The sequence below is a fragment of the Grammomys surdaster genome, unplaced genomic scaffold, assembly GCF_004785775.1.
Source record: "Grammomys surdaster isolate TR1022 unplaced genomic scaffold, NIH_TR_1.0 125049, whole genome shotgun sequence".
NCBI classification, from domain to species: domain Eukaryota; kingdom Metazoa; phylum Chordata; class Mammalia; order Rodentia; family Muridae; genus Grammomys; species Grammomys surdaster.
In genome coordinates, this window is record NW_021619961.1 from 552,505 (window position 1) to 578,387 (window position 25,883).

Genomic DNA, 25,883 nt, shown 5'->3' on the forward strand with positions numbered 1-25,883 from the left:
CTACTCTGTGTTCAGTTTTTACTCACTTTTCCTTTTGGATTTTCCATGGATTTTCATATTTCTAAAACAGAAATCATGTACTTTTACAGCTTTTGACTGTATTACTAAAATATAGCTATATTTTCTTATTCCTAGCTCCCGCCACATTAGTTTTAACATTCGGCTGCAGGGAGCTAACTAATTACCGCCATTGTAGGACAGACTGCTTTTGCATGGCTATGCCAATGCATTTATCCTCTCTACCACTCAGTGTGCTTTGGTTGTTTTGCTATTAAAAAAACATTGTTGGCTGGGCATGATGGCATACAACTTTAATCCCAGTATTCAGGAGGCAGAGGCAGGAGGATCTCTGTGAGTCAAGGCCAGCCTGGTCTACAGAGCTGAGTTACAGGCCAGTTAGTGCTACACTGAGTAATTATCTCAAATCAAATCCTTTTTTTTTTTTTTTTTTTTTTACAGTTTTTCTTGGTTTATTTCAAGAGAACAAAGAATCAGCCATCAAATTCTATGCCAGGTAGAAGAGAAAAAAGTAAACAGCTCAGGTCCTGAGCTCCCCAGGAGAGTGGGAGTAATTATCTCAAAACAAATACATAACCCACTGTTTATTGGAGGCGGGAGGTGGGGGGCATAATAATCAAAATGTGTGCATAAACTGTTAAAGAAGGAATTCAGTGAAAGTTAGCAGTCTGGGCCTCCTGACTATTACTGTGCACACTTGGAAGTTGCTGTAGGGCAAATGTGAATGGGTCTTACAGGACACACAGACTCAGACTTGGTAATGATAAATCAATAGTCGTCAAGGTGGTTAAAACAACCTACATCCCAACGGTAATAAATAAGCATGCCCACTGATGCACACACACCAAGAGCTGACACTGCCTCTCTAACTGTAACGTACAGGAACACAGCTAACGCTGCAGACTACCTCAGATCCAGACAACTGGTTTTTAAACATCTTATCACTTTATTATACGTGTGCACTGTGGCATGAGTGCCACAGTGTGAGTGGAGGGTCAAGGACAACTTGTGGGGGCTGGTCCTCCTCATCTACCCGTACGGACTGCATATCAAATGAAGGCAGTGCAGCAAAAACCTACCCTTGCTGAGTCCCCTTCTGACTCAGGGCCACCTTACATTCTTACTACACAATAACACAAGCTTGGTTGTTGGGGTACACTGTGTGAACTTGTGATTCTGTCCTTCCTCACCTACCTAAGGCATTCTCTGATTGGCTTTAGTAAAAATCTGATGGCCAATTAGCTGAGCAGGAAATAGAAGGCAGAACTTCCTGGAAGACACAAAGGAATGCTGGGAAGAAGAAAAAGGAAGTTCTTTTTGGCAGGATACATGAGAGGCAATGGACATGATGATGGGCATAGAAGGTATAGCTAAGCATGTGGCAGATGGGACTAGGTGGTCACTCGGTTAACTTAGATCAACTGGTTGAGAGTTTGCCCAGATAAGGCAACTGTGTGGTTATTTGGGGAACAAGCTGGTTGAGGAAAAACTGCCATATTAATTTCCAGCATTAACTAATATACATAGAATGTTAATAATCATTTTATACTTATTCAAAAGTAAAACCAACATCTACAAAACAAAGTAATTTTTATCTTTTACTGATGCCAGGCAGTCCTTAGAAGTTAAAAACAAGGACTAAAAGGCTCCTGGCATATACAGTCTACTCAATCACGCCTCCAGTTCTGAGCTTTCAGGAGACTCAACAAAGAGTCCTCTCTCTCCCCCCAACCCCGTCTCTGTCTCTCTCTCTCATGTCTCTCTCTCTCTGTCTCTCTATCATGTCTCTCTCTCTCTCTGTCTCTCATCTCTATATGTAGACCTGGCTATCCTGGAACTGCTGGCTTTGTAGACCAGGCTAGGCTCAAACTCGAGATCCACATGCCTCTGTCTCCTTAGGGTTGGGATTAAAAACATATGCCCCACTCCACTCCATCCCCACCCCAAAAAAACAAAGCCAGACATGATGGCCCTTGCATTTAACACTGGCTCTTGGAGGCTGAGGCAGACAAATCTCTGAATTCAGGGCTAGCCTGGTCTACAGAGTAATTTCCAGGACAACATAGAAAACTCCTGTCTCAATAAACAAAAACGCATGTGTCACCACGCCTAGCTCAGGCAGTGCTTTTAAGAACCTTGCCAAGATTTACAAAGGTATGTAGAAATGAGTCACTATGAGGAGGGATAGCTCTAGGACCCATGACTTTGCCCGTAACTACTGCAGGCATGGCAGCCCATTAAACACACTGCTTTATGCCCTACAAACCACACAGCAAGATGGCTTTTAACTAATTCCAAGATTCTCTTTCTGCTTATATGACTAAATATCCAACAGAAAAGACTGCATAATGATGGGGCTGGAGAGATGGCTCAGTGGTTAAGAGCACTGACTGCCCTTCCAGAGGTCCCGAGTTCAAATCCCAGCAACCACATGGTGGCTCACAACCATCTGTAATGAGATCTGATGCCCTCTTCTGGTGTGTCTGAAGACAGCTACAGTGTATTCATATATAATAAATAAATAAATCTTTAAAAAAAAAAAAAAAAAAAAAAAAGACTGCATAATGAAAAGCAACAAGCTACTTCACTCACTTCAATCCAGACCTTGTTTGGGGGATTCTCTTGTATGTGATGGTATTTTTAAAAAGTTTTTGTGAACATATATCACTTATATGTAATAATGAGTTTCATTGTGACATTTACAAATGTTTTTAATTTATTTTTAATAGGAGAAGGGTAGTGTGCCTATGAATGCAGGTGTTCACAGAGACTGAAGATGTCAGACTCCATGAAGTTGTAGTAGCTATAGGCACCTGACATGGCTGTTGGGTGTCAATGACCTGTCCCCTGAAAGAACAGTAAGTGGTTTTTAAGCACTGAGTGATCTCTACAGTCCTTACAATATTCTTTTGAGATGGGGTCTCAGCATATAGCTGAGCTGGTCTTGTGCTCACAAGGCAGAGACAAAATCCGAAACACAAGCTAGCCAAGGCAGCAAGGTCCAGGCTCAGTGAGAGTCCCTGTCTCAATATGAAGGAAGGAAAGCAACAGAGGACATTCAGCATCAATGTTGACCTACACACATCTCCCCACACACGGAGAGTAATCAAGTAAATAAACAAGCAGATCACTGCCTTACCAGTTTGCTGTGAAGCATCTACCAGAAGCACAATTTTTGATCGGCTATCAGGACCTGCTGCACTTGTTTCTTTCTGAGTAGCCACATTCTTCACCTGTGGTCTTTTGTTTTTTATATGCTGTTGTAAAAGTTGTGGCTGAATTAAGTTTAAAAGACCAGAAGGAAAAAGAAAAAAAAAAGAAGCACATGACTGAGTGTACTAAACATAAACTACACATCCATCACAGACAGATCTAAATGTGCACCACAGATCAGAGGCTCTCTGCTGGCTTTGTGGGATTATTCACTAAGAAGCATCAGAGGCTAAATAACGTACCATAAGCACATTCACACATGTTTTTAGATAACCACTAACACTCTGATTAGTTTGGGATTCTGTCTCTGCCCTGTGAGCTAAAAACCAGCTCAGCTACATACTGAGAACCTGTCTCAAAAGAATACTGTAAGGACTGCAGCGACGCTTTAAACTGCTTCCTGCTCTCGCAGAGGACAGGTGGTTGACTCCCAGCAGCTATGCCGAGGGCCTCACTAAAATGAACCTGAGTTCAGTTTAGCTTTTATCTGAATTTTTATTTTTTAAATCAATTATTAACAAGTAACAAGATTTCAATAGTGCCACATAAAGGGTTTTACATTTTTATTTTAAAAGGTAATAAAATTGTGAAAAATTACCGTCACTAAATTTAGGTGCATAACAAAGATGAGCAAAATATTTCTGCCTTGGAGTCCAAACAGAAAATACTAAAAAGCTATTTTTTTTCTTCAGCTTTTTAAAACAGGAGTAATTGTTCCTCAACAGCAATTTTCACACCAGAACTCTGAACTTACCTTCACGTTTCTACACTGGAACTGCCGAGAAGGCATTCCGACACATCCTACTCTTCCAACGCCTGAAGACTATACACTACTGTCTTGCTTTTCAACTTATTTCCTTTCATTCTTGGTGGTTTCATTCTTGGTGGTTCCCCTGACTCACAGCATTTCCATGAACAAAATCTTTTCAAGGTAATCTCTGCTGCTTGTTTTTCATTTTTAATAATTATGCCAAATGCAGCAAAAACTTTTTCCTGAGGAAACTACCTAATGGAGTCTGGAGAGCGCAACAGTTCTTGATGGTGTGACAGAAATGTCTTCTTGTGAGCAGTGTTGACTATAAACAGTCTTTTCCTACAGCTTCGATATTAACCCTCAATGGAAAAGGAAGCATTGCATTGATTACATCTTTTATATACACACACACACACACACACACACACACACACACACACACTTACATCAAGTCCTGACCTTGAATGGGAGTGGCTTCATTCCTTACTTGCTTTTTACTCTCCTAATCAACAAAGTGCTATTCCCACTAACAACTCGAATACAGACGCTGTGGTCGAAGGACTCTGAGGATCCACTAACATTTTTTCCTTCTTCTGCTGATTTCAGAAGACTGAAACAGCTTGAGGTACAGTAACATCCAACCACGTGATCCATTTAGTGTTGGCATTGTCACTGTGCAATTTTAGCACTAAATCAAAATAATTTAGAAATAATTGTGAATTATGTTTACGTAAAACTCCCTGAAAGATCATGAAGATGATTTGAAATTACATTATCAATCAAGAGGGACAATAAATGTCACAAGAAAAAATTTTTAAAATAATATGCCTATAACATTTTCTATTAGTGATGAATAATTTGTAGCAATTAAGCATTAAAGGCCAAGGGTACAAGTAGTAAATTACCTGTACTAGTACTAACAACAGAAATATCCTATTTAAAAGCTACACACAGAGTGTGGCCACTCACTTTTGGCACTACTGGCCCTCTGTTACCATTCCTGCTCCGATGGCTGGACAACGGGAAGGCCTGCCCCAGCTGATTTGGACGCTCTGTGCACTCTGTGGTTATGGCATTGACCGTGTTTGCAGCCTGGAAGGTGCTGGAGTAAGGTGTGGGAAAAGGATGATAGAAGCCCATAACTTGGGCGCAGGGTGCCGGCATCAGCTGGTAATAGGTGTACTCTGTGGAAACGGGCGGCTGAGCAGATATAATGGGGTAGGCAAGGTAGGGTCCAGCAGGGCTCGGGCTGGGCTGCTGCCATCGTACATCATTATTATATAAAGGAAACTGTCTGCAAAACCAAACAAGAGAGAAAAAAATTTATTGAAAGTCAAGAGTAATGTCAAAGCAGGACAAACAGGAAGACACAGAGAACAGTGCCTTCACAATACTCCTAGAAGAGAGGCACCACTGACGCCATCTGCTTTCTTTGCTGTCATGAGATAACCTGCACTTGTGATACCCATCAGCATGGCAGCATAAGGGAATCCAGCCTGAGAGCTTGCCACACTCCACATCCATTTATTGTTTCCCAACCTGCCCTCAAACTCTTCAAGATCTGCTTGCCTAAAAGTGAAACATATAGCTCGGGTCCACATGACAGCAGCTCACAGTCCGTCCCCAATGCCCACACTGTAACAGCTGACCCTTACAAAGAGGCCCCCAACACCTGCTCTTAAGTCCCTAATCAGTCAGCCAACTCAGGTATTGCCTTGGCTCTTCTTGGCAACCTAAGACCCATACCCAGGGAAGCCAGGAAGTCTTCGCAGCACCAGCAATGTCCTGTCCCAGCAGTGCCCTGAACAGTCGCCGTGGAGAAATGAGGGGTTCTTTTCCTCACTTTTGCAATGATAAGCAAAACAGAAGGAAAAGTTTATTACCAAATCCTAACAATACTTAGATACTCTGAAGAATAGCTTGCTCATGAATTCTTAACAACTACCTCACATTAAGGCAAGAAAACAAATTTCTCATATTGAGCATGGCTATTTTGCTACAGAGAAAACTAATATTATTATGTTTAGTCTATAAAAAACTTTACATTATTTGATAGTGCGATGTTTTAAAACAACAACAACAACAACAACAAACAAAACCAAACAGAATCTCATGAAGCAAAGGCACCTTGAATTCATGATCCTCCTGCCTCTGTCTCTACCTCTCCAGTGCTGACAGCACAGGAGCTGAACTCAAAGATTGTTAATGAAGTCCAAGCTCAGCTGAGGATTCCGTAGTTGCTATTGTTTGTACCTTGAAAAGTCTGCAGTAAGAAACTCAGAATATTCACTGGGGCATTTCTATTTCACGAGGTAGTCTGATGGCCTCATAAATCATACATCCAGAATTACAAGTGGGCCACAACGGGCTGTGGACACATAGCCTCCCCCATTCATCCCACATTTCCTGTATGTGGCATAACTTGAAAGAGGCGGAAAGTATGTCTATATGGCAATGCAATGAACTGTGAGTTTCCCATCAGCCTGGAAGAGTCAGCAAGCAGATCATAACTCCCACAAGTTCTACCCTACATGCTACCAGGCATGTGCTATCTGAGCTGTGGGAAGTTTGCTAGATTATAGAAACTACCAGATGAGCACTCAGCAACCATGGATTCTCTACACCCGTCCCTCGTGTTTTCTTCTTGTGCCAGACACTGTCCTGGCTGTTATGAGAGTAAGCACCTAATCTCAACAAAAAGGTTTCTTGTATTACATGTATCCCCTGGGTCACTATATTGCAATATATTTCAATGACATCTTCAGAAAAATGCATTTCCTCTTAGAAAGAATAAGAAAATAATGAATGTTGACAGCTTTCAAATTTCTGCATAGTTTTACTTCCTCTTAAAAAATACAAATAAATGATTAAACTTCGAAAGTTACAAAAGAAAAAAACTAAAGTACTTTGCCAAGTTCTATCTCTCCACCAATAAAGAATAATGAAATTACCTATTGGACTGGTTTTCCTGAACAAATGGATAACAAGTAATCAGATAACTGGGGATTGGAGTTGGTTCAACCCCAGAAACACTTCCATTATCACTTGGGAGAGCCATGGGGAGCACAAATGCATCCAGATTCTTCTTCTGGGGAATAAACGGCTCTACTTCAGCAGAAAGCTTCACATTCTTTAAAGAGAAAAACAGAAAGCAAGGGTTACAAATGAACAAGCAATACAAACTTGGCACTTACAAAGAGTCTCTACAAACAATATCCACAGAACACATGGAAGTAACAACATCAGTTTAAAGTAAGCGAGTAACCAACAAATCAAGGACTTCTCACAAGTCACAGCACTGCAGTGCAAGCAGCTCTTATGCAAGTGAGCTGTTAAATAGTGTAAGAAGCCAAACCTTGGGTCTAAAAACAAAGAGTAGGAAGAATCTAGCTCTTCGGACAAAGCTGTATTTCTCGTTAATTCTGAAAAAGAGAAAAGTCATTCAGCTCAAGTTTTGAGGAATAATTTCATTTCTTTGAATAGTTGAAAAGGTAGTCTATTTCTGTCCATTGTAGGAAATTAAGTTTTGTATCATTAAATTACAATGAAGGGAAAAGATGAATCAAAAACATAAAGGAAAAATTATGTTTCATAGTTAAACTTGGAGGGAAAATTGAGAATAACGTGGAGAGTAACCTTTCCTGGTAGGTGTAGGTGTCTGTGCACACCACTGCCACCCTACGGACTTCCTTGGTTCCTGTGCATCTCTCTTACAATACAGCGCATAGATACAAGCCACAGAAAACTCTACTCTGAGAAAATACACACATGAAAAAGTATTATGAAAGTTCGTTCTCTAACAATTTGGACAGGAATACACTCTTAGGGAAGAAACAGCAGCTAGGTAGAGCTTGAGGGTCCCTGGAAAGTTCTGTAGTTTAATTAGAGGTATTTATAAGCCACTGAACTTGTTAATCAAGTTGCACATTGATTTTAGTAATTTTCTGCAAGTTACATTTAACAAATTTAAGTTTCTGAAACATAAAAATATCTATAGAATATGGACAGGCTGGCTCATTAGCCCTTATGATGCTGAAGCAGGAAGACTGCCATGAGCCTGAGACCAGCCTAGCTAAACAGTGAGTTTAAGTCAGCTCTGGATATATCAAGACTATCACTCAAAAAGGAGGTTGGGGGAGACTGGAGGTCTAATTCAATTAGTAGAGTACTTGTCTAACACGCATGAAGCCCTGGGTTCAGCTCCTAGCACCACATGAATCGGGCATGGTGGTACATGTTTAGAATCCCAGCACTTGAGAGGTAGAAAATCAGGAGGATTACGAGTTCAAAACTCATTTGTCCTCTACTACACAGAATTAAAGGCCAACCTGGACTAGAGATCTAGCCTCAAAAGCAAAAATAAAATTAAAAAATAAATCTATAGTATATTTTTCAAAAACAGAATGTTAACCATATAAATTTATAATCTAAAAAATATCAAATACTTTTTTTTAATAAAACAAAGTTGGTAAAATTTGGTCAATATTTAAACCAATCAAAACAATGACCTTAAAAAATAATAGTCCTAACCAGGACATTTTTCCTACTAAATTCATTAGGATGACATTTAATAAATGCTCTCACAAAAACATAGGTTTGTTTCTTATAAAAGTAGTAACAAATGCATGAAAATTTAAATATAAAGATTTACTCAGAAAAAACAAATGATCTACGAACAGTCTGGGGTGCATATGGGAAGTGCTTGTTAGGGTGGGAGAGACAGATCTCCGGTACACAGCAGTATTACCCGACATCCACACTGCACTGTGGAGTCTTCACTCACACTACTAACCAAACGTGAAGGAGCAAGGACACACACCTGTGAACTATGTACACTATGTGAACTGTGGCTTCCTAAAGTACAACTCACACAAAACACCTCCAAATGTCAGGGAGATGGCAGTTCTCACTCGGCCACTTAAAACTAACATACAACATACCAACAAGATGATTTCTTATTACTTGGGGAAAAAAAGCTGACTTCCAATTATAATGTAGATAATAAAAACTTGCTTTATATAGGTTATACAAGTGCAAGGGGGGGGAGTCTATTTTAATTACACTAAAATGTAATTTTTTAGGATTTCTTTTAAAAACCAGAGTCCTGAACATAGAAGAACTCTAAAGAGTTATAAGAATCTAAACTAATACTTATTAGTGTTTTATAAAGCAAGAAAAATGAATACATAAACAGTCTATAATGAAAAACAGAGTCAGAATAACTATAAATAGTTTTAAAGTAACACTTCTCTTGACTTCTCTCCTGTGCCCACCCACCACCCCTCACCCCCCCAAAAAAAAAACAACAACAAATTCATCAAAAACAAAACAACCTAATCAATTACTTTGGTAACAAATTCTTGTTCAGATTAAAAGTTGCAACAAACTTCTTCATACAGCTTTATTTGTACTTTATATAAATATGTTATGGCCCCAAGTAACTTGTTCAGAATGTATGGCTACTTAAGCTGTTGTGTGCACACAGGTACAGCTACACAAGCACATTGTGCACAGGTGCACACATGCACAGGCACACACAAGAATACATCTTTGAAGACTAATGCTCCTGTACTGATTTCTACTCTAAGTGCAATTACAGATATCAAAGTTCAACAATAAAATTCACAAATGTTGAAATTGTTCTTTGCTTTTAGCAAAGAAAAAGAGAAAGAGAAGGCACTATAGTCAACAGCTGCATAAGCAGATGTCATCAGAAAGCAGACTGACAGCCTTTCTCCTACAGTTTCAACTTTGCATGTTTTCCAAAGTTGTTCACTGTGACTTTGAAGCCTTCAATTATCCACCATACATCTAACAGCCCAAAAAGCAATGCTGAAGGCAATCTAATCCTTTAAAATCCAAATGTCAAAATGTAAATTTTGGCCACTTTTAATATTAGCATAGAAATCAAAGAAAAATGTCTGAAAATGTTGAAAAATTAGAATAGTTACTCTATATAATATTATTCCTCAGTTTGAATTCCATGTTTTAGTCACTAGTTTTTATTGCTAGTTTTTAAGTGTCTCATTATTCCCAGGCTAGCCTTGAACTCATGATCCCCTGCCTCACCCTCTCATAGGTATGCCAGCATGTGTAGCTCATGAGCTACATATTTATATATACAATATATATATATTTATATGTACGACTGTCTGTGGTTGTGTGCAGTAAGAGAAGTGAGTGGGTACATGTAGCTAGAAGGTAGAGTTCTGTGGAGCCAGAGTCTGAGGTGACTGTGTGTCACCCTATGTGGGAACTAAGAAGTGAACTTGGGTCCACTAATGAGTCCTATGCTCTCTTAACCACTGAGCCATCATCTCTCTCAACCCCTATATTTTGAGAAATTAAATTTTAAAGAAGTGAACTATTACCTTACTGTTTAGCAAATGTAAATATGGGCTAGAGAGATGGCTCAGCAGTTAAGAACATTGACTGCTCTTCCAGAGGACCCATATTCAATTCCCAGTACCCACATGGAGGCTTCACAACCTGTAACTCCAGTTCTGGAGTATCTATTGCCCTCTTCTGATCCCCACAGGGACCAGGCATGCACCTGTGCACAGACAAACATGCAGCAAAAATACTCATATATATAAACTAATATAATAAAAACTATAAAGTCAGTGGGAACTCCCATGACAGAAGAATCATCCTTTATTTACTGTCTGCTTCAAATCCCCACTCAGTATAAAGCAGTAGCTTTCACAAGTTATTTCAGAATTTCCTAAATTAATGGAAAATCTGAATAATTCTGTCTGTGAAAATATTCATGCATTTCACTTATTTTTAACTTTGTACATATTAAAACAAGTGTCAATAATAAAATGTCATTTATACAAATCATCTAGAAAACCAAAGATGTTATCAGAACATAAAAGGATAAAATGCCTCCTTAAGAGAGTTCATTGGTCATGCACTGGGATCACAGAGATGACAACCACCCTAGCTCAAGCTGGGAAAGGCACTACACCAAGGCGAGCAGGGAACACAGGCAGAGCAGTCAAAAGCACAATGCAGCCAAGAGCCCACGCGGCTCTCCTCAGAGAAGCCTCCAGGAGAATGCAAATAATCTCCCAGATTAGGCGACAGAAAAGTGACACCCACCTAAAGTCAGAACTAAAGTAGAACATGATGAGACACTCTCCCACAGAGAAACTCAAGAGTATGTCCCACACACCCACAGGAAGAGACCATGAAACCTCCATATCCTATGTTAAGGTGAAAATGTATCAAACATGAAGATGCTTTTTACACCCTGTGGTACAGATAAAATAAGTACCTTCCAGGGGGAATGAATGAGGCACAAGATACCGGCTGGCTGCACTGTCTCAAAGCACTTGCCAATGTTCAAGGCTTCAGAGTCCAGGGAAGAAAACGGCAGGGGATTTAGTGCGACCACTCACCACCCACCCACATGCTTTTCCACAGGACTATTAAAGCCTGTTATGACTTGATGGTGTTTTCAAAAATAAAACCACCCTTTTACATGTAATAATAATTTTCATAGTATCTAACTTGTTCATTTCTGCTTTTGCACTTATTTTCTTGTTTGCTTTATATGAAGTTTCTACCCTGACCTCTTGCCTTAATAGGTAATTTTATTTTCCTTTTAAACTATGTAACACAAGACAGTGTTCATGACTACACGTGTGTCAGAGCACAACCTAAGTCATATTCCATGGTTTACAGTAACAGAGCGTGCTCATGACTACATCTGTGGCATAGTGTGTCAGACATACTCCATGGTTTACATGTGATACATAGTTATACTTTTCTAGTAACTTACCATTCTATTTTTCTGTCTTTGACCTTTGATATTTAGTTAACATTTTTCTAATGTCACTCTTTTTTTATTTTGTTTTAGACGTAAAGGCTTAAAAATATCTTCTTAAATTTCCAAATATTTTCTCCAAATGAATACACTCTGATTCAGAGCATTATTTTAAAAATACAGTATGTTTGTTAACTTCTTATAAAAACATCAATTGCTATTGGATAATATGGATAATAAAAGTTTTATAGTAACACTTAACAATACAGTTGTCTAAATGTGCAAGACAGGTACTGGACCTTCACTACAGTTTTGATGGTCCACAGATGATCAGGTCATGGAGTGAGTGTGATATTTACACACAGGTCATTTACGTCCTCTACTGCACTGTTTACCTGACTCTCCACTAATGACAACAGCTAACAAATTCAAGAGCTATGTAAGCAGCTCTTACACTGTGCTGTTTGGGCACAACAAAGACATAAGCTTGCACACGCTTAGTATAGACATAACTTTTTTTTCAATGTATTTGTGATCCAGCTGGTTGTTTCATGGATGAGGGACCTACAGATGTGGAAAACTGACTATGCCTTGACTTTGGAGTGCTGCACAAAGAGTTCAAACAATTTTTTATTTTTATCATATTATTTTATGTTCATGTGTATTTGTGATGCATATATGGACTGTGGTGAAGAGGCTTTCTAGAACCGGTTCCTTCCTTTCTTCATGAGTTCCAAGTCATCAGACTTGGTAGCAAGTACTTTTACCAAGGCATTTCACCAGCCCCATCTTACATTATTATTTGTGACAAAACTGCCCAAAGCCCCAGAATTCTCTGTGTTTGTTTTTCTAGGAATGAAAGAAGAGAATAGAGACAATATACTATCTACAGCCTGTGAACCTCAGTGTCCCGTCACTTCTACGCTCATTATTTATTTTAAAATTCCAAAACACGCCTGATTTCCTAAACACAGAGACACTGAATTGCTATAAACAAATGAATCCATAACTCATACCTCCATCCCTTACACAAGCTTTATTATCACCATTATTACTGAGAAAAGAGAGCCATGGAGAAGGCTTCATCAGTAAAGCACTGTTGTGTAAGAGTGAAAACTGGAATTGAATTTAGCTCCCTAGCTCCCACACAAAAAGCTAGATCATAGGTAGGGACCTGTAATCCCAGCTCTGGGAAGCAGAGAGAGGAAGATCCCTGATCCAGTCTAGCTGCATCAGTGAGCCCTGGGTTCAGTGAGACACCATGCCATAAAAAGTAAGGCAAAGAGTAATGGAGGATGGTATCTGCCCAACCTCGACCTCTGACCTCTATATATATTCACACTATGCACATTTACCTCCCCACGCCTACCACACAGACACACAGACCCACACAGACACACACATACACAAATATCATACCAAGTAATAACTGTTTTACAACAGGTAACTCTTGACAGTTAAAACTTGTTTTGACTTAATAGTCTTGGTAAAAGACAATACTGGAAAGGCTCTTCCAGTTGTAAGATGATTTCAGTCCTTATTACAATTAGGATTATCCATCTAGCACTTTATCACCAATGAACTGCTCCTTATAAACATATATAAGGCTTATCTTTTTATAAAAAGAGCTTATGTAAACACAGTAGTATGAATGCCTTCAGATACAAATGTTTAAAGTTACCCTTATACAGTCCTCCAAGGATTCATTACTTAGGTTAACTTGAAATGCAACAAGTCTATGCTAAGTACAATCATAAAAAACTAACTTATGCAAACTGCTAAGCACAGCAACAGTTAATGCTGTAGGCATTTTCAGAAATTCTGAATATAAGCCAACAATGGTTTAAAAGGAAAAACCAAAACACTTGGGGGAGGGGAGAGGATGGGAATTTGGCACATATCACAAATACTTCTTGAAGGCCTTTACCTAACTAAGGCTGTTTTGTACTTCCCCCACTGTAGGCCAAGCTGAGGCAAGAGGTACTGGAGGTTTAAAAAAACAAAAAACAAACAAACAAAAAAAACCCACCTTCAATATAAAACACTTCTGCATCTTCTGCATAGCTCTTTTCCTAGCTCTCAGATTCCCAAGGGTTTAAGTACATGGTGGAGTTTGTGGGGTGACAGAGGAGGCTGTTCTCTAAATAGTCTGCTACACTTGCTCTTAGGATAATCACATGCAGAGAGCTATGCTAAATGTTACCATCTAACTAGGTAATTACATTTCCTCTAAGATGAAAGGAGCTGCGAGTATACATATGCATTAGTGCTTCCTGAGTGTCCATAAAGGACAAAAATGTCCCACCCTTTCATTAGAGACACACGTGCAAGGAAATTTCCTTTTCCTTTGTCAAGGCTTGAAATCTTGGATTCTCTTTTTCAGAATAACTCTCAAAAAACAATATTTTAATTAAATTTGCTACAAGCTGTAACATAATCTGGGCCACAGTGAAGTGTTTATTTACCAAGTGGTCCCACATCAATTCTCTCTTGGTAATTTGCGCCCTTTAATAAAAACAAACTTCTATTCTCACGAAGCTTTCCTTTTCTTTTTAAATCTGTGTGGAATGGTCTTGTGGAAAGTGCTGAGGTAGGGAAGAACTCCCATAAAAGATCTAGGATAGAATGGACAACATGACAAGAATCAACAACAGGCACGACCGAGTGTTCAAAATTAGAAAGCTGTATTTTTGCTTGAAAATTGTGCAATTCAGAATCAAAACTGTCATTAACTACTTATAAACAAACACACACAGAAACTTGGGAGATGGCATATCCTTTACTCGAGTTAATTAACTATTTGCAAAACTAACAGGCAAGTCACCAGTGTTCTCCTTTCAACTATGTGACTAACTGACCAAGGCCCTGAAAGAAGGAAATTGACAACGAACAAAAATCACAATCAAATTAAGTGGTTTCCAGGGAAGCTGTAAAATACCGGGGAGGAGGAGGAAGCATGACACTATTCTTTTAAGTTATTTTTCACATTGCTATTAGCCCTTCCTCCCAACACTTCCAGCAAGAATTTGATGCAATCAAAACACTAAACAGACCACTAATGGAACTACTGTGCGAATATGAAAATGGGCTCAAAATGAACTCTTGCTCCATTTTAAAAGAATAATTATTTGCAAAGTAACTAGACAGGAAAACAAGGGTAAACCACGGTAGTCTCTTCATAAAAGGAATACACGCCAGACCGCTGCAAGGGTAACGCTGTCGCCGCTGAGCTCAGACGGCCCCGGTCCACCTCCCCCGGCCTTCCAGCTTAGGCGGCCTGCCGGCCCGGAGGCCCGAGAGCAGCCCGGGCGCTCGCGTACCTGCTCGGCCGGCGCTCGGTCCATGGCGCCGGCGGCGGGCGCCGGCTCTAGTCTGTGTGCGCAGCGCCGCGGGCCGCTTTCTCCATGGCCCCCCGCTCGGTCCCCCCGGGCTCCGTTCGCTCCGCAACGCCGGCCAGACGCCGACTCGGCTACGCCACTGGCCGGGGAGGAGGCTCCAGCTCTAGGCGGTGGAGGCGGTGGCCGCCCCGGGGAGGGATCATCTGGGACGGAAGCCGAGCAGGGCCGAAAGGGCGGAGGCGCAGTAGGAAATGGAGACGCGCAGGGGCGGGGATGGCGGAGGAGCGACCCGAGTGGGGGTGACTGGCGGACAACCAAGGCCGGGGCACTGCCTGGTTGGGTATCTCAAACCACACTGCTCCCACGACTATTTACCTTGGAGGGTTGGACTGCCTTGAACTCGGGACGCCTGTGTTTACTTTGCCGAGACCTCAGAGACTTCTCAGGACACAAAACCTATTCGGGATATTAGAAGAGCTTGTAGCTGCTCAGTAGTCCTGTGATCCTGTCAGGATTCTAAAAGAATGAAAACAACGAACAACTTTGCCCTCAGAAAAGTGCACAAATAAATTGCATACACAGAGTAGCCATGGGAAAGAAGCCCTGTTATAAAGCTCCACAAATAATGATTAATTAGTGTTATTGTCCAGGTTCCAGACTCACATCTTGCCTCAATTCCAGGTTGACTTTGCCCATTTGGAACTCTGTTTGTACCCAGAATCTGCATAACTACCCAAGAAGCGATTATCTTCTCCTCTGCTTTCCCCTTATGGTTAAGAATTGTTCCTTTTAATCTTTAGATCATCAGCTCCTTAAAGACTAGAGTTAGCCTTGAAACTAGACCCTACTGGTAGATTCCCTCTGGGGAGTTAGCCAGCCACCAACACACACAAGCTCTCCACTAGAGTTCTGGCTTGATAACGTCAGTCAGCTGAATTATATATACTTCAGGGAAGAAAGAGAGTAGAGTTGGCTGCTGTTTGGGGCGCTGGTCAGGGGATCTATGTCTGGAAAAGGGAAAGCGATGTCTAAGAAGTTTGCTTCGTCGCCACGCTTCAGGAGATGTTAGTAAAGCCTTTTAGGTTAGCCCAGCTCTGCAAGGAGAGGTGGTCTGTGAAGATCCTGACTATACTAGCGTGGAAGCTGTATTTCTGCCAGCTTAGAAGAATGTATAAAATCAACAGGACATAAGAAGGCTGGTCTGCAAACCACAGGCTGGAGAGACATTTATGCTTGTACATGGAGAGTTTCATGTATTTGGTTTTGTTTTTCCACTATATGCACACTTTTATTTCAATTACACACACATGTTAGATTCTTTGGAATCTATTACACACCCTTGCTCAGGATTCAGTGACTGCAGAAAGAATTTAAGGTTGTTCCACAAAACGAAGCTATTTATACAGGGCAGTTACATAAGCTAGCAGATGCCCTTCCTCCTTTCTGACAGAAAGATGAAATGAACCACGTCCCTTCTAGTGGTCTTTAGCTGCAAGACACCCGACCTGAATAAAAAGTCATAAATGTAGAACAGTATTTGATGTTTCCCCCTTCTTTGAAGGCCCTGTAAGAGGAAATTTAAATATAGAATCTCTAAATATTGTTCCATATTGTATGATTTTTGTGACTGAAATTGTTCTTGTTGAGACTATTTTAAGTCCAATATTTAGGTAAAGTGTAAGAATTGTAGAAACAAGAAGTGTTACAGTGCCATATTAATTTAATGTAATCCTAAAAGGATGACTTTGGCTATTAGAAGAAAATAATAAATCTATGGATAAAACAAATAAATTTAAAGAACTATTTTACACATGATACAAATGACTTATTTCATTTAGGAACAAATGTTAATATATTCAAGGTGCCAAGTACAAGGCTAATCACTGGGAAGCTCAGCAGTTAATGAGACATGGTAAGGGCAAAGGCCACATCTGTCCTGTGGGTGAGATACACACAGCAAAAAATTCCAAAGGAGATGTACTGTAAGTTCAGTAGGAATGGGGATTGAAACCGGAGACGGTGGAGCTGAAAGAACAAGTCCTAAACAGATCAAGCAACGCTGTAACAGAGATGAGGTCACTGCTCCAGCTGCTTGGTAGGAAGAATGTAAGTGCTACCTGGGCTAGAGGTAAAGGCTAGCCTGAAATTTACCTTCTAGCCCAAAATCAAGAATAAAAAGGGAACAGGTTACTAGAGATATAGTTCACCAGTAGACTGAACAACACCTAGCATACATGAGGATCTAGGTTCAACCCTTAGCAGGACACTGAAACACCACACACACCACACACATACACACATACACACAAAGAGACAGAGACAGAGAGACAGACAGACGACAGACAGTCAGTCACACATATAGGAACAAGCTGTCTGAGGAATTTGGAAGAAATTGGCTTCCTGGAGACAGTCCACATGACAGAAGGGAAGATGCAGTATGGCCAAGTTATACTTACTCTGTTTAGTCTCCAATGCTGAAGGGATATGGGCTAATAGCGTTTGTTTTCTCCTGGGAGGAATTGGGGGAGGAAAAAACATGATCAAAATACATTGTCTGAAAAAAGTTTTTTAATTAAAAAAATAATAGATTAATATATTTTTAAAACACATGCGCATGCCTTCAGATGTAAAGTTTACAACAAAAGAAATGAAGTTGTAGCCACATCTAGCTCTACCATGCACACGGCGTTGTAACCCAGTCTTTATGAAAGTATAAAATACTATCATTGTCTCCAGTGATTACTGAAACTTCTTTTTCTACCACGCTGTAGCGTCTTCCCCATTCATACCAACACCCAGCACATTACAAGTGCTTGGTAAGTACCAAGTCAATAGTCATAAGCTTCTGGGGGATTGGTACTCTCAATTTGATGCCCTGGGGACTCAGGCAGGCAACCTTGTAAGAATTCTCTCTCATCAAACTCTAGGGCATTATTTTTACTCTCATAGCCAATAGCTTTCCATCCAGCTTCTCCTCTGTCTCTCCATTAAACTGTCTTATTTTTGACATATATCAAAGCAAATGGAAGATTTCAGGATACCTTTTTCTCTGCGGAAAATGCATACATCTACAAATCTGCAATTAGAAAAAGCAAGGCTTATCTGCACTATGTTTTATATTCACAAAGTTTCTCCTGGGAACTTGGGTGTCTCAGCAAAGTCCCTGCATTCTCTCAGACACTGGGAGATGCTGTCAAAGTCCCCAAGTATTTCTCCCACAGCTCCTCTCCCTTGGCTGGAGGTTAGGAGAAGCATCTCTTCTGTCCTGGGTTGAAGGTGGAAGCTAGCTAAGTAACAGACCTCTCCAAAGCAGTACTTACGAGTGTCATCATGTCCACACTGCCACCACCATCACCATGTCCTACAATGAGTGGTGGGATAACAGAGTCACAGCTCCAGGAATGTCTGAGCTTCTCTTGCATACAGACAAGTACTTGTGTTAAGGTAGAAATCCCTGGTACCCTAGGTGTTGTCTGCCAAGGACTGTTCTTCCATAAGACAGTATATGGTGATTTAGTTAACTAAATCTGCATACAGTTAATGATGTGGGAGGCACTGGACAAGGTATGAGGATGGCAGAGTAAATGAGATACTGTTTCTGCTATGGTGCAATTTACCAGCTCATCTGGGAGACAAACAATGAGCATAGTTTTAAAGGGTTACACTGATGAAGAGGATACTGTGAAGGAAATAAGGCCTTATTTATGGCAACTGCAGCTGGAGAGGGAGATGGAACCTTCTAGATGGGTTGACCTCTGAGGAGATGATATCAGATCTGACACACACACAAAGAGGAGAAAATGAAGGAACCAAAAAGAAGAAAAGTGCTGGAGAATCTGAAAGGAAATGGACACAAGTAGAGAATGAAGGATGGGAAGGGAGGAGTGCCGAGGGGACCAGAGGCCAGACCAAACCAGATCCATGTACTCTATGGGAAAGAATCTGAACTTAAAGTCAAAAGGCATTTGGGGTTGGGACTAAGTTCAGTGGCCAGAGAGCTTGCCTAGCAAGCACAAAGCTCTGGGTTCCATCCCTAACACACACACGCCATACACACCACATACCACACATAAATACACACAAACACACACACAAAAAACATATGTGGAGGATTTTGAAAAGGTCTATTAAACTTATATTTCTCATAAAGTTGAAGGGATAAATATCAGAGTATTTCAGTCCTAAGAACAAATCCAATGTTTGTTCAAGAACTGGTTTATCCCATCACAGTTTTCTTGTTAAAGTATTTAAGTCTGATGAGATGGCTCAGAAGCTGAGAGTATTTCCCACACTCCAGCCCCAGAACCCACAGTAGGAAACCTAAGTCTGGAAGTTGTTCACACTTGCATAAATTAAGAGAAAAAAATTTTGTAGACTGAACCCAAGGCCCTGGGCATGCAGGGCAAGCACACTTGATCTACATCCTCGGTCCTTTGGAGGCATTTTACATCTAGGAGACAACCTCTGGGGCAGATAATCTGTCAATCAGACAAAAGAAGCCATGAAATCGCAAATCAGGCCCTGTGTTTCTAAAAAGGCTACACCATACCTCTGACCCCATTTCCAACTCCTCCCCCTCCCGCGCCGGCCGGCGGGCGGGGGTCGTCTGGATGCTCCCTCTCCCCTTCCCCTTCCCTCTCACTTGGCTCAGCAGACTGGCCTCCAGTCTAGTTCCCAGACATTCAGAGTACACTCAACTTCTTAGACTCAGCTCTAGCCTTGCTGCTTCTGCTGCCTGGAGCACTCTTGTCACATGTAAGGCACAGGGTTCCAGCCTTTGCTTGAGGCTCCTGCATGAAGATGTCTTTTGAATGAGGATCTCCCTGGTCTCCACTAATCTAATCCCAGCTACTTGGGCAACAGAAGCAAAGAGGATTGCTGTGTGTTTGGGTTTTGTCCACTGCTGGGTATTTCCTGTGTTTAAAGCACCACTACAGCACACAGTAGGCCTTCAGCATAAACGCACAGTGTCTATTGTAAATAGAAACTCTGAGCATGTGTCTTAATCAGTCTAACAACCTCAGTGACGGCCTTCGGCCAGCGTTAAATATGTACTCTTATCTCCTATGCTTTGTACTCTGCTTCCTACTGAGCTGGCCCCTCCCAGACTGAGAATTATTTCATCCATTTCCTGGATCCAGCCTCAGATTTCCCCCAGCTTGTGCCAATTCTGAAACAGTATGCCTTAAAATTCCCCTCACTTGTGCCACATCCTGCCTTAAATTGTTTGTGTACTGTGTACAATTATCTGTGCAATGTTTTTTTTTCCTGTGAGTGTACACTCCTTGATAACAGTGTTAGGGAATAATGCTTGTTGAATGAATGCGTGAACGTGCATTTATAGCTGACTCAGAGTCGCCAGAAGTAAAGAAGAGAGGTAACTAAATGGTAGGTTTTAATGGACTCTCTTAAATCCTTTGAGCTATAAGTTGTATGTGAATAAAATAAAAGCAGAAGATAATAATAATAAAAAAAAGCCAAATGATTTGTGGATGGTAAGGTCAACTTCACAAAGACCAACCACAATATCTAAACCATGTAGCATAGGTGGCAGCAAGTTGAAAAGGAAATGACTTGCCACGTAAATGGACTCTAGAATCAGATTTTTTAAAAATTAGTCATAGCATTCAATTTATGGCAGTGAGTTCTTCAGGTCAGCCAGGCTAAAAGCAGGAAGCAGTTTCCAAGATTTATGACAGTATGAATGAGAAGGGCTCCCATAGGCTCATGTTTGAATCCCCAGTTGGTAGAACTGTTTGGAAAGGTGTCATAGCTATTGCTGGGATGAAGCCACATGACCAAAAGCAAGTTGAGGTGGAAAGGGTTTATTTGACTTCCGATTTCAGTCACTGAAGGAAGCCAGCATAGGAACTAGGACAGGGAAGGAACCTGGAGGCAGAAGCTGATGCAAAGGCCATGGAGAGGTACTGACTTGATCCTCCTGGCTTTCTCACCCTGCTTTCTTAGAGAACCCAGGATGACCAGCCCAGAGATGGCACCGCCCACAGTGGGCTGAGCCCACCCCCCACCCCATCAATCACTAATTAAGAAAACGCCCTACAGGCTTGCCTACTTACAGCCCAATCTTCTGAAAGCAATTTCTCAATTAAGGTTTCCTCCTCTCAGGTAACTATAGCTTATGTCAAGCTGACAGAAAAGTAGCCAGCACAGAAGACCTAGGAGGTATGGCCATGTTTGAGGAGGCATGTCACTGGGGGTGGGCTTTGAAGTTTCAAAAGACAATTCTAGCTCTCTTCTTCTCCCTTTCCTTCTCCCTTTTGCTACCCCTTCCCTCCCACTTTCCAGCCACCCTTCCTCTTTCCCTCTGCCTAGTGGTTGAGTCTCAAGATGTGAGCCCTCGGCTACTGCTCCAGTGCTATGCCTGCCTGCCTGCCTGCCTGCTGCCATTCTATGTCATGATAACCATGACTCCAACCCTCTGAAACCATGTTCCCCAGATTAAATGCTTTCTTTGATAGGTTGTCTTAGACCTGGTGTCTCGCTTCAGATTATTTTCATGAACCATTGCAAGACTCAGTGCTTCTTCAGAAGGCATCCCTGTGACAGCAAGGACAGCAAATCTCTGACGGTTTCTCTTCCTTTGGAAGTGCTTTGTGACCTGACTGGAAAAAATATCTCTCCACTCAGTGATTCTTTACCTTTATAAATGAATAAGTGACCTAGAATTTTCAAGTCGGTGACTCATGGCAGCAGCTCTCCTCAAACCTATACTCTCTCTGAAATGTCTACTCTAAACCGGCAGGAACTTGGGCTCTATGCGGATCCAGTTTTGAGTCTCCCTCTTGTCAGCTTTGCTTTATCATTAGGTTTCCCTGAAACTTCTTCACAGTGTTACTGAGCAAGTTGCGACCACCACAGCCACAGAGGAAACATAAGAAATGTCACTTAGCCGGGTGGTGGTGGCACATGCCTTTAATCCCAGCACTTGGGAGGCAGAGCCAGGCAGATTTCTGAGTTCGAGGCCAGCCTGGTCTACAGAGTGAGTTCCAGGACAGCCCAGGCTATAAAGAGAAACCCTGTCATGAAAAACCAAAAAAAAAAAAAAAAAAAAAAAGAAATGTCACTTAAATATAGCTAAAGGTAGTGGAGATAACACTCCTAGGAAAAAAGTTCTTGCCACAAATAACAGAATTTAGGGTTTCCTTTTGCATAAATTTACCAAAGCAATAAAAACAGAATAAAAAAAATACCAATCACATCTTGTCTTTCTAACACATAGAGGAGATTTTATAGTTTCTGTTTTTCTGGACGGCAATGTGACCAGTTTTAACCAATTAATTTACAGGCACTTAGACCTACTACACAATACGACTGACTAGAAATAGAGTAGAAAGAAACTATTACTCTTGGTGCTAGAACTTGATTGAACAACTGGGAACTTGGGAAGAGCCTGGAACAGACTAGAGGAATCTAGTCTCATCACTGATTCCACAGTGTGTCTTACACTTAGCTCCTCAGGCCCAGCATCTCAGCACTGACCCCAAACAGAACAGGTTTCTGTCTAACTCAAGAGCAACTGGAGTCTTCATGGGAACAGTTGTGTCTAGTCTCCTTCATTTGCCAAACTCCTGAAGCCTTCCATATTATCTGGATCTGGGAGTACAAAGTATCATCATATCTGTGTGTCTGGAGAAAAATGGCAATCGTACAAAATCCCAAAACCGTTTTAGAGATACAAAGATTATGTCAAAACTCCCCCCTGTGATTTCATCCAAGATCCCTCTGCAAAAGTCAACAAGAAATGCCAGCTACTTCTGAACCTCAGGCTCTCCTAGTCCTAGGCAGACGCTTAAGGAAGACATCTCCTATAGCAGTCCTGTCTTGTTGTTTCTGAATGTCCTGTCTTGTTGCTTCACTTTAACTGGTAACAGAGGAGTCGCTCCTTTATCCAGCTGTCCCAGAGGTCTCTAACTTTGTAGCTGGGCCAAGTTCTAGCAGGTTGCCCATCACAGGCTCTGAACTGGTCAAGATTTCTAGAGAAGCAAAAGCTGCAGTCCCTGGTGGTCAACAACAATCACATCTTACCAGTATTGTTCAGTGCTGAGGCCTTTGCAGAAAGCATCTCATTTAGCCTTTACAACACATCTTGGGGTGGGAATCATTGCCTGGTTTTGTTTGCTTGCTTATTTTGTGTTTGTTTTTCCCTCAGAAGGGGGTAGCTGTGTATCTTAATTAGCTTGTACAAACTCCTTGCACAGTTTATGAACGGCAAGGCTGAACTAGAAACCAACAAAGGGAAAAGTTTACATACTAATAAAGAAACCTCCTGAAGGTGAGACTACCATGCTGGCATGTGTTTGCCTCAGACTCAGGGAATGGACAAGCCTCCTAAATGGCATGCTTCTCACTTCCTCTACTTGGAACTGTATGACTCACACCCAACACTCTCCGTCTGAGGCAAGCTATTAGCTACCCCCCACCTCCACTCCCACCCTCCGACACGTGCTAGCCAGAACTGCCCTAGCATGAAAAATAACCTCAAACCAATGTCATGACCAGACTTAGACAAAAAGAGGAAGCAAGGCTACAGGGGAAAGGTCCTTCCAGTGCTCCTCAAGCCCCTCTGTGGCATGAGGAAATGGCTTTGGCTGGGCAGTTAACTGGAGACCGAGAGGAACACAGCAGCGTCAGCAAAGCTGCTTGAGAGGCAAAAACTGATCTGGGCATAAGGCTATATACAGCCTGGTTGAACAAGGTGACTCAGCCGTGTAGTCCTGAGAACTCAGGAGGACAAGGCAGGAGGATCACAGTGAGTTTGAAGCTAGCCTGAACTACAAAGAGTGAGACCCTGCCTCAAGTTACTCTATCAAGGGAAAAAAAAAAAAGACTGTGGTCCCCTTTGCGGACAATAACTAAGGAACTGTATCTGTTCTAAATGATGGGAGAAGGAGAGGCAGGAGGAGGAAAGCTGAAGGGTAAGGGGTGGACAGAAAGGAAAACAAAAGGAGAAATGAGGGGAAGTAGGGGGGAGGCTGTCTGCTTTGATAAGCAGTGAGCTTGTTTCCAACCTGTAGCACCTGGGCACCTGAGCCATCAACTGGAATGAAGTGGGTGGGGGAAGGGCTTCCCAGCAGAACCTCTCAAGCACACAGGACTTCCTGAGTATCCAGTATCCTGACTCCTCTCTCTCATCCACCCTTCAAACCACAAGCCACCTTCACTCTCTCCTACTCAATTTTCCCACTCATAGGAGGCAGCCTGACCCTAGAGCCTGAGTGTTTGCTTTGCTTTGTGTTAGGAATGAGACAAAATGGCCACAACACACTCACTAAGGTCAGATCTTAGAGGCCAAAAAAAACCTGATGGCATTGCCCCAAGCACTCCTATGGTGCAACTGCCCAAGCCCTTGCCCCTTTTCCCTAGACCCTGTGGCAATCTTCCACTTGCAAGAGGAAAGGTGCAGAGACTGGAGAGGGTTGGGATCCAGGCTACCACTCTGTTTCTTCTTAGGTCCAAATTGGTTGCTTTGTTTAACGTTTGTGTTCCTGGCATGGTATGCTGGTGTGCTTTGTGTAGATTTGGTTTCAGAAGTAGGAAAGCCGAGAGTGGAGATACATCCAAGGAGGAAGTCCAGATGAAAAAGATACAGTGCGGTTCCACAGTGTGACTTCTGGACGAGGAAAGGCCACTTTGAGAGAGCATGTTGTTGAAAGGCTGCTGGACCGGCGCCCAGAGCTCATGCCGTCAGGTCACACCACCTGACACAAGATGATATAGATGACTCACCGCTCACCAGGATCCAAACGTTGCATCACACACGGAGCTGAAGATGTGTCTTAGGATACTGAGAGGATACATAGGTAGGTGAATATGGGAATGTAGCAGCACAGAAGGGCATTTCCACGATCAATAGGCCTAGACTCCTAAACACAGCAGTATCATCGTGGCTGATGTTGCTAAAACATCTTTGTAGAAAGCCTTCTGGGAAGGAGGTATCAGGCCTGGATACAGAGTGACTGTGCCAGCTGACTGAAGAAGGTGCCAGCAGATTTTCAAAGTATTTTCTACAATACAGGGCATGCATGGCTTACTTTGCTTTGGCTTTGGCCTCTTGAATTGGGGGGGTGGGTCTCATCTGTTTGGCCTCTCTTGCCACAGATTTGTTGCTCATCAACTGGACCTCCCATCTTTACAGTCATTCACATAGCAAATAGACAAGTACTTTTTTATTTTTTGCACAACTAGAAGCACATAGAGAATTTGGTGCCGGGCAGTGGTGGCGAACGCCTTTAATCCCAGCACTTGGGAGGCAGAGGCAGGCGGATTTCTGAGTTCGAGGCCAGCCTGGTCTACAGAGTGAGTTCCAGGACAGCCAGGGCTACACAGAGAAACCCTGTCTCGAAAAAAAACAAAAACAAAACAAAACAAAAAAAAGAGTACATTATGGGCTAGAGAGATGGCTCACTGGTTAAGAACACCAGTGTTCATCCAGAGGTTCATCCAGAGGTTCTGAGTTCAATTCCCAGCAATCACATGGTGGCTCACAACCATCTATAATGAGATCTGGTGCCCTCTTCTGGCATGTATACAGACCATTGTATACATAATAAATAAATCTTAAAAAAAAAAAAGTGGTATCATTTGCTGGGCAGTGGTTGTGCACACCTTTAATCCCAGCACTTGGGAGGCAGAGGCAGGCGGATTTCTGAGTTCGAGGCCAGCCTGGTCTACAGAATGAGTTCCAGGATAGCCAGGGCTACACAGAGAAACCCTGTCTCAAAGAGAGAGAGAGAGAGAGAGAGAGAGAGAGAGAGAGAGAGAGAGAGAG

At 41.8% G+C, this 25,883-nt stretch overlaps 1 protein-coding gene across 1 annotated transcript in view; it reads right to left on the minus strand.

Moving 5' to 3' along the window:
- Secisbp2l (SECIS binding protein 2 like) overlaps positions 1-15,342 on the minus strand; it is a 47,047-nt gene extending 31,705 nt beyond the window's left edge. The window contains exons 1-4 of the mRNA XM_028785004.1: positions 15,077-15,342; positions 6,937-7,115; positions 4,955-5,279; positions 3,158-3,293 (exon numbers count right to left, since the gene is read on the minus strand). Coding sequence (XP_028640837.1) covers positions 3,158-3,293; positions 4,955-5,279; positions 6,937-7,115; positions 15,077-15,100 — 664 coding nt within the window. The 5' untranslated portion in view covers positions 15,101-15,342. The remainder of the gene's footprint in view (positions 1-3,157; positions 3,294-4,954; positions 5,280-6,936; positions 7,116-15,076) is intronic.
- Between the last annotated feature and the right edge of the window lie 10,541 nt (positions 15,343-25,883).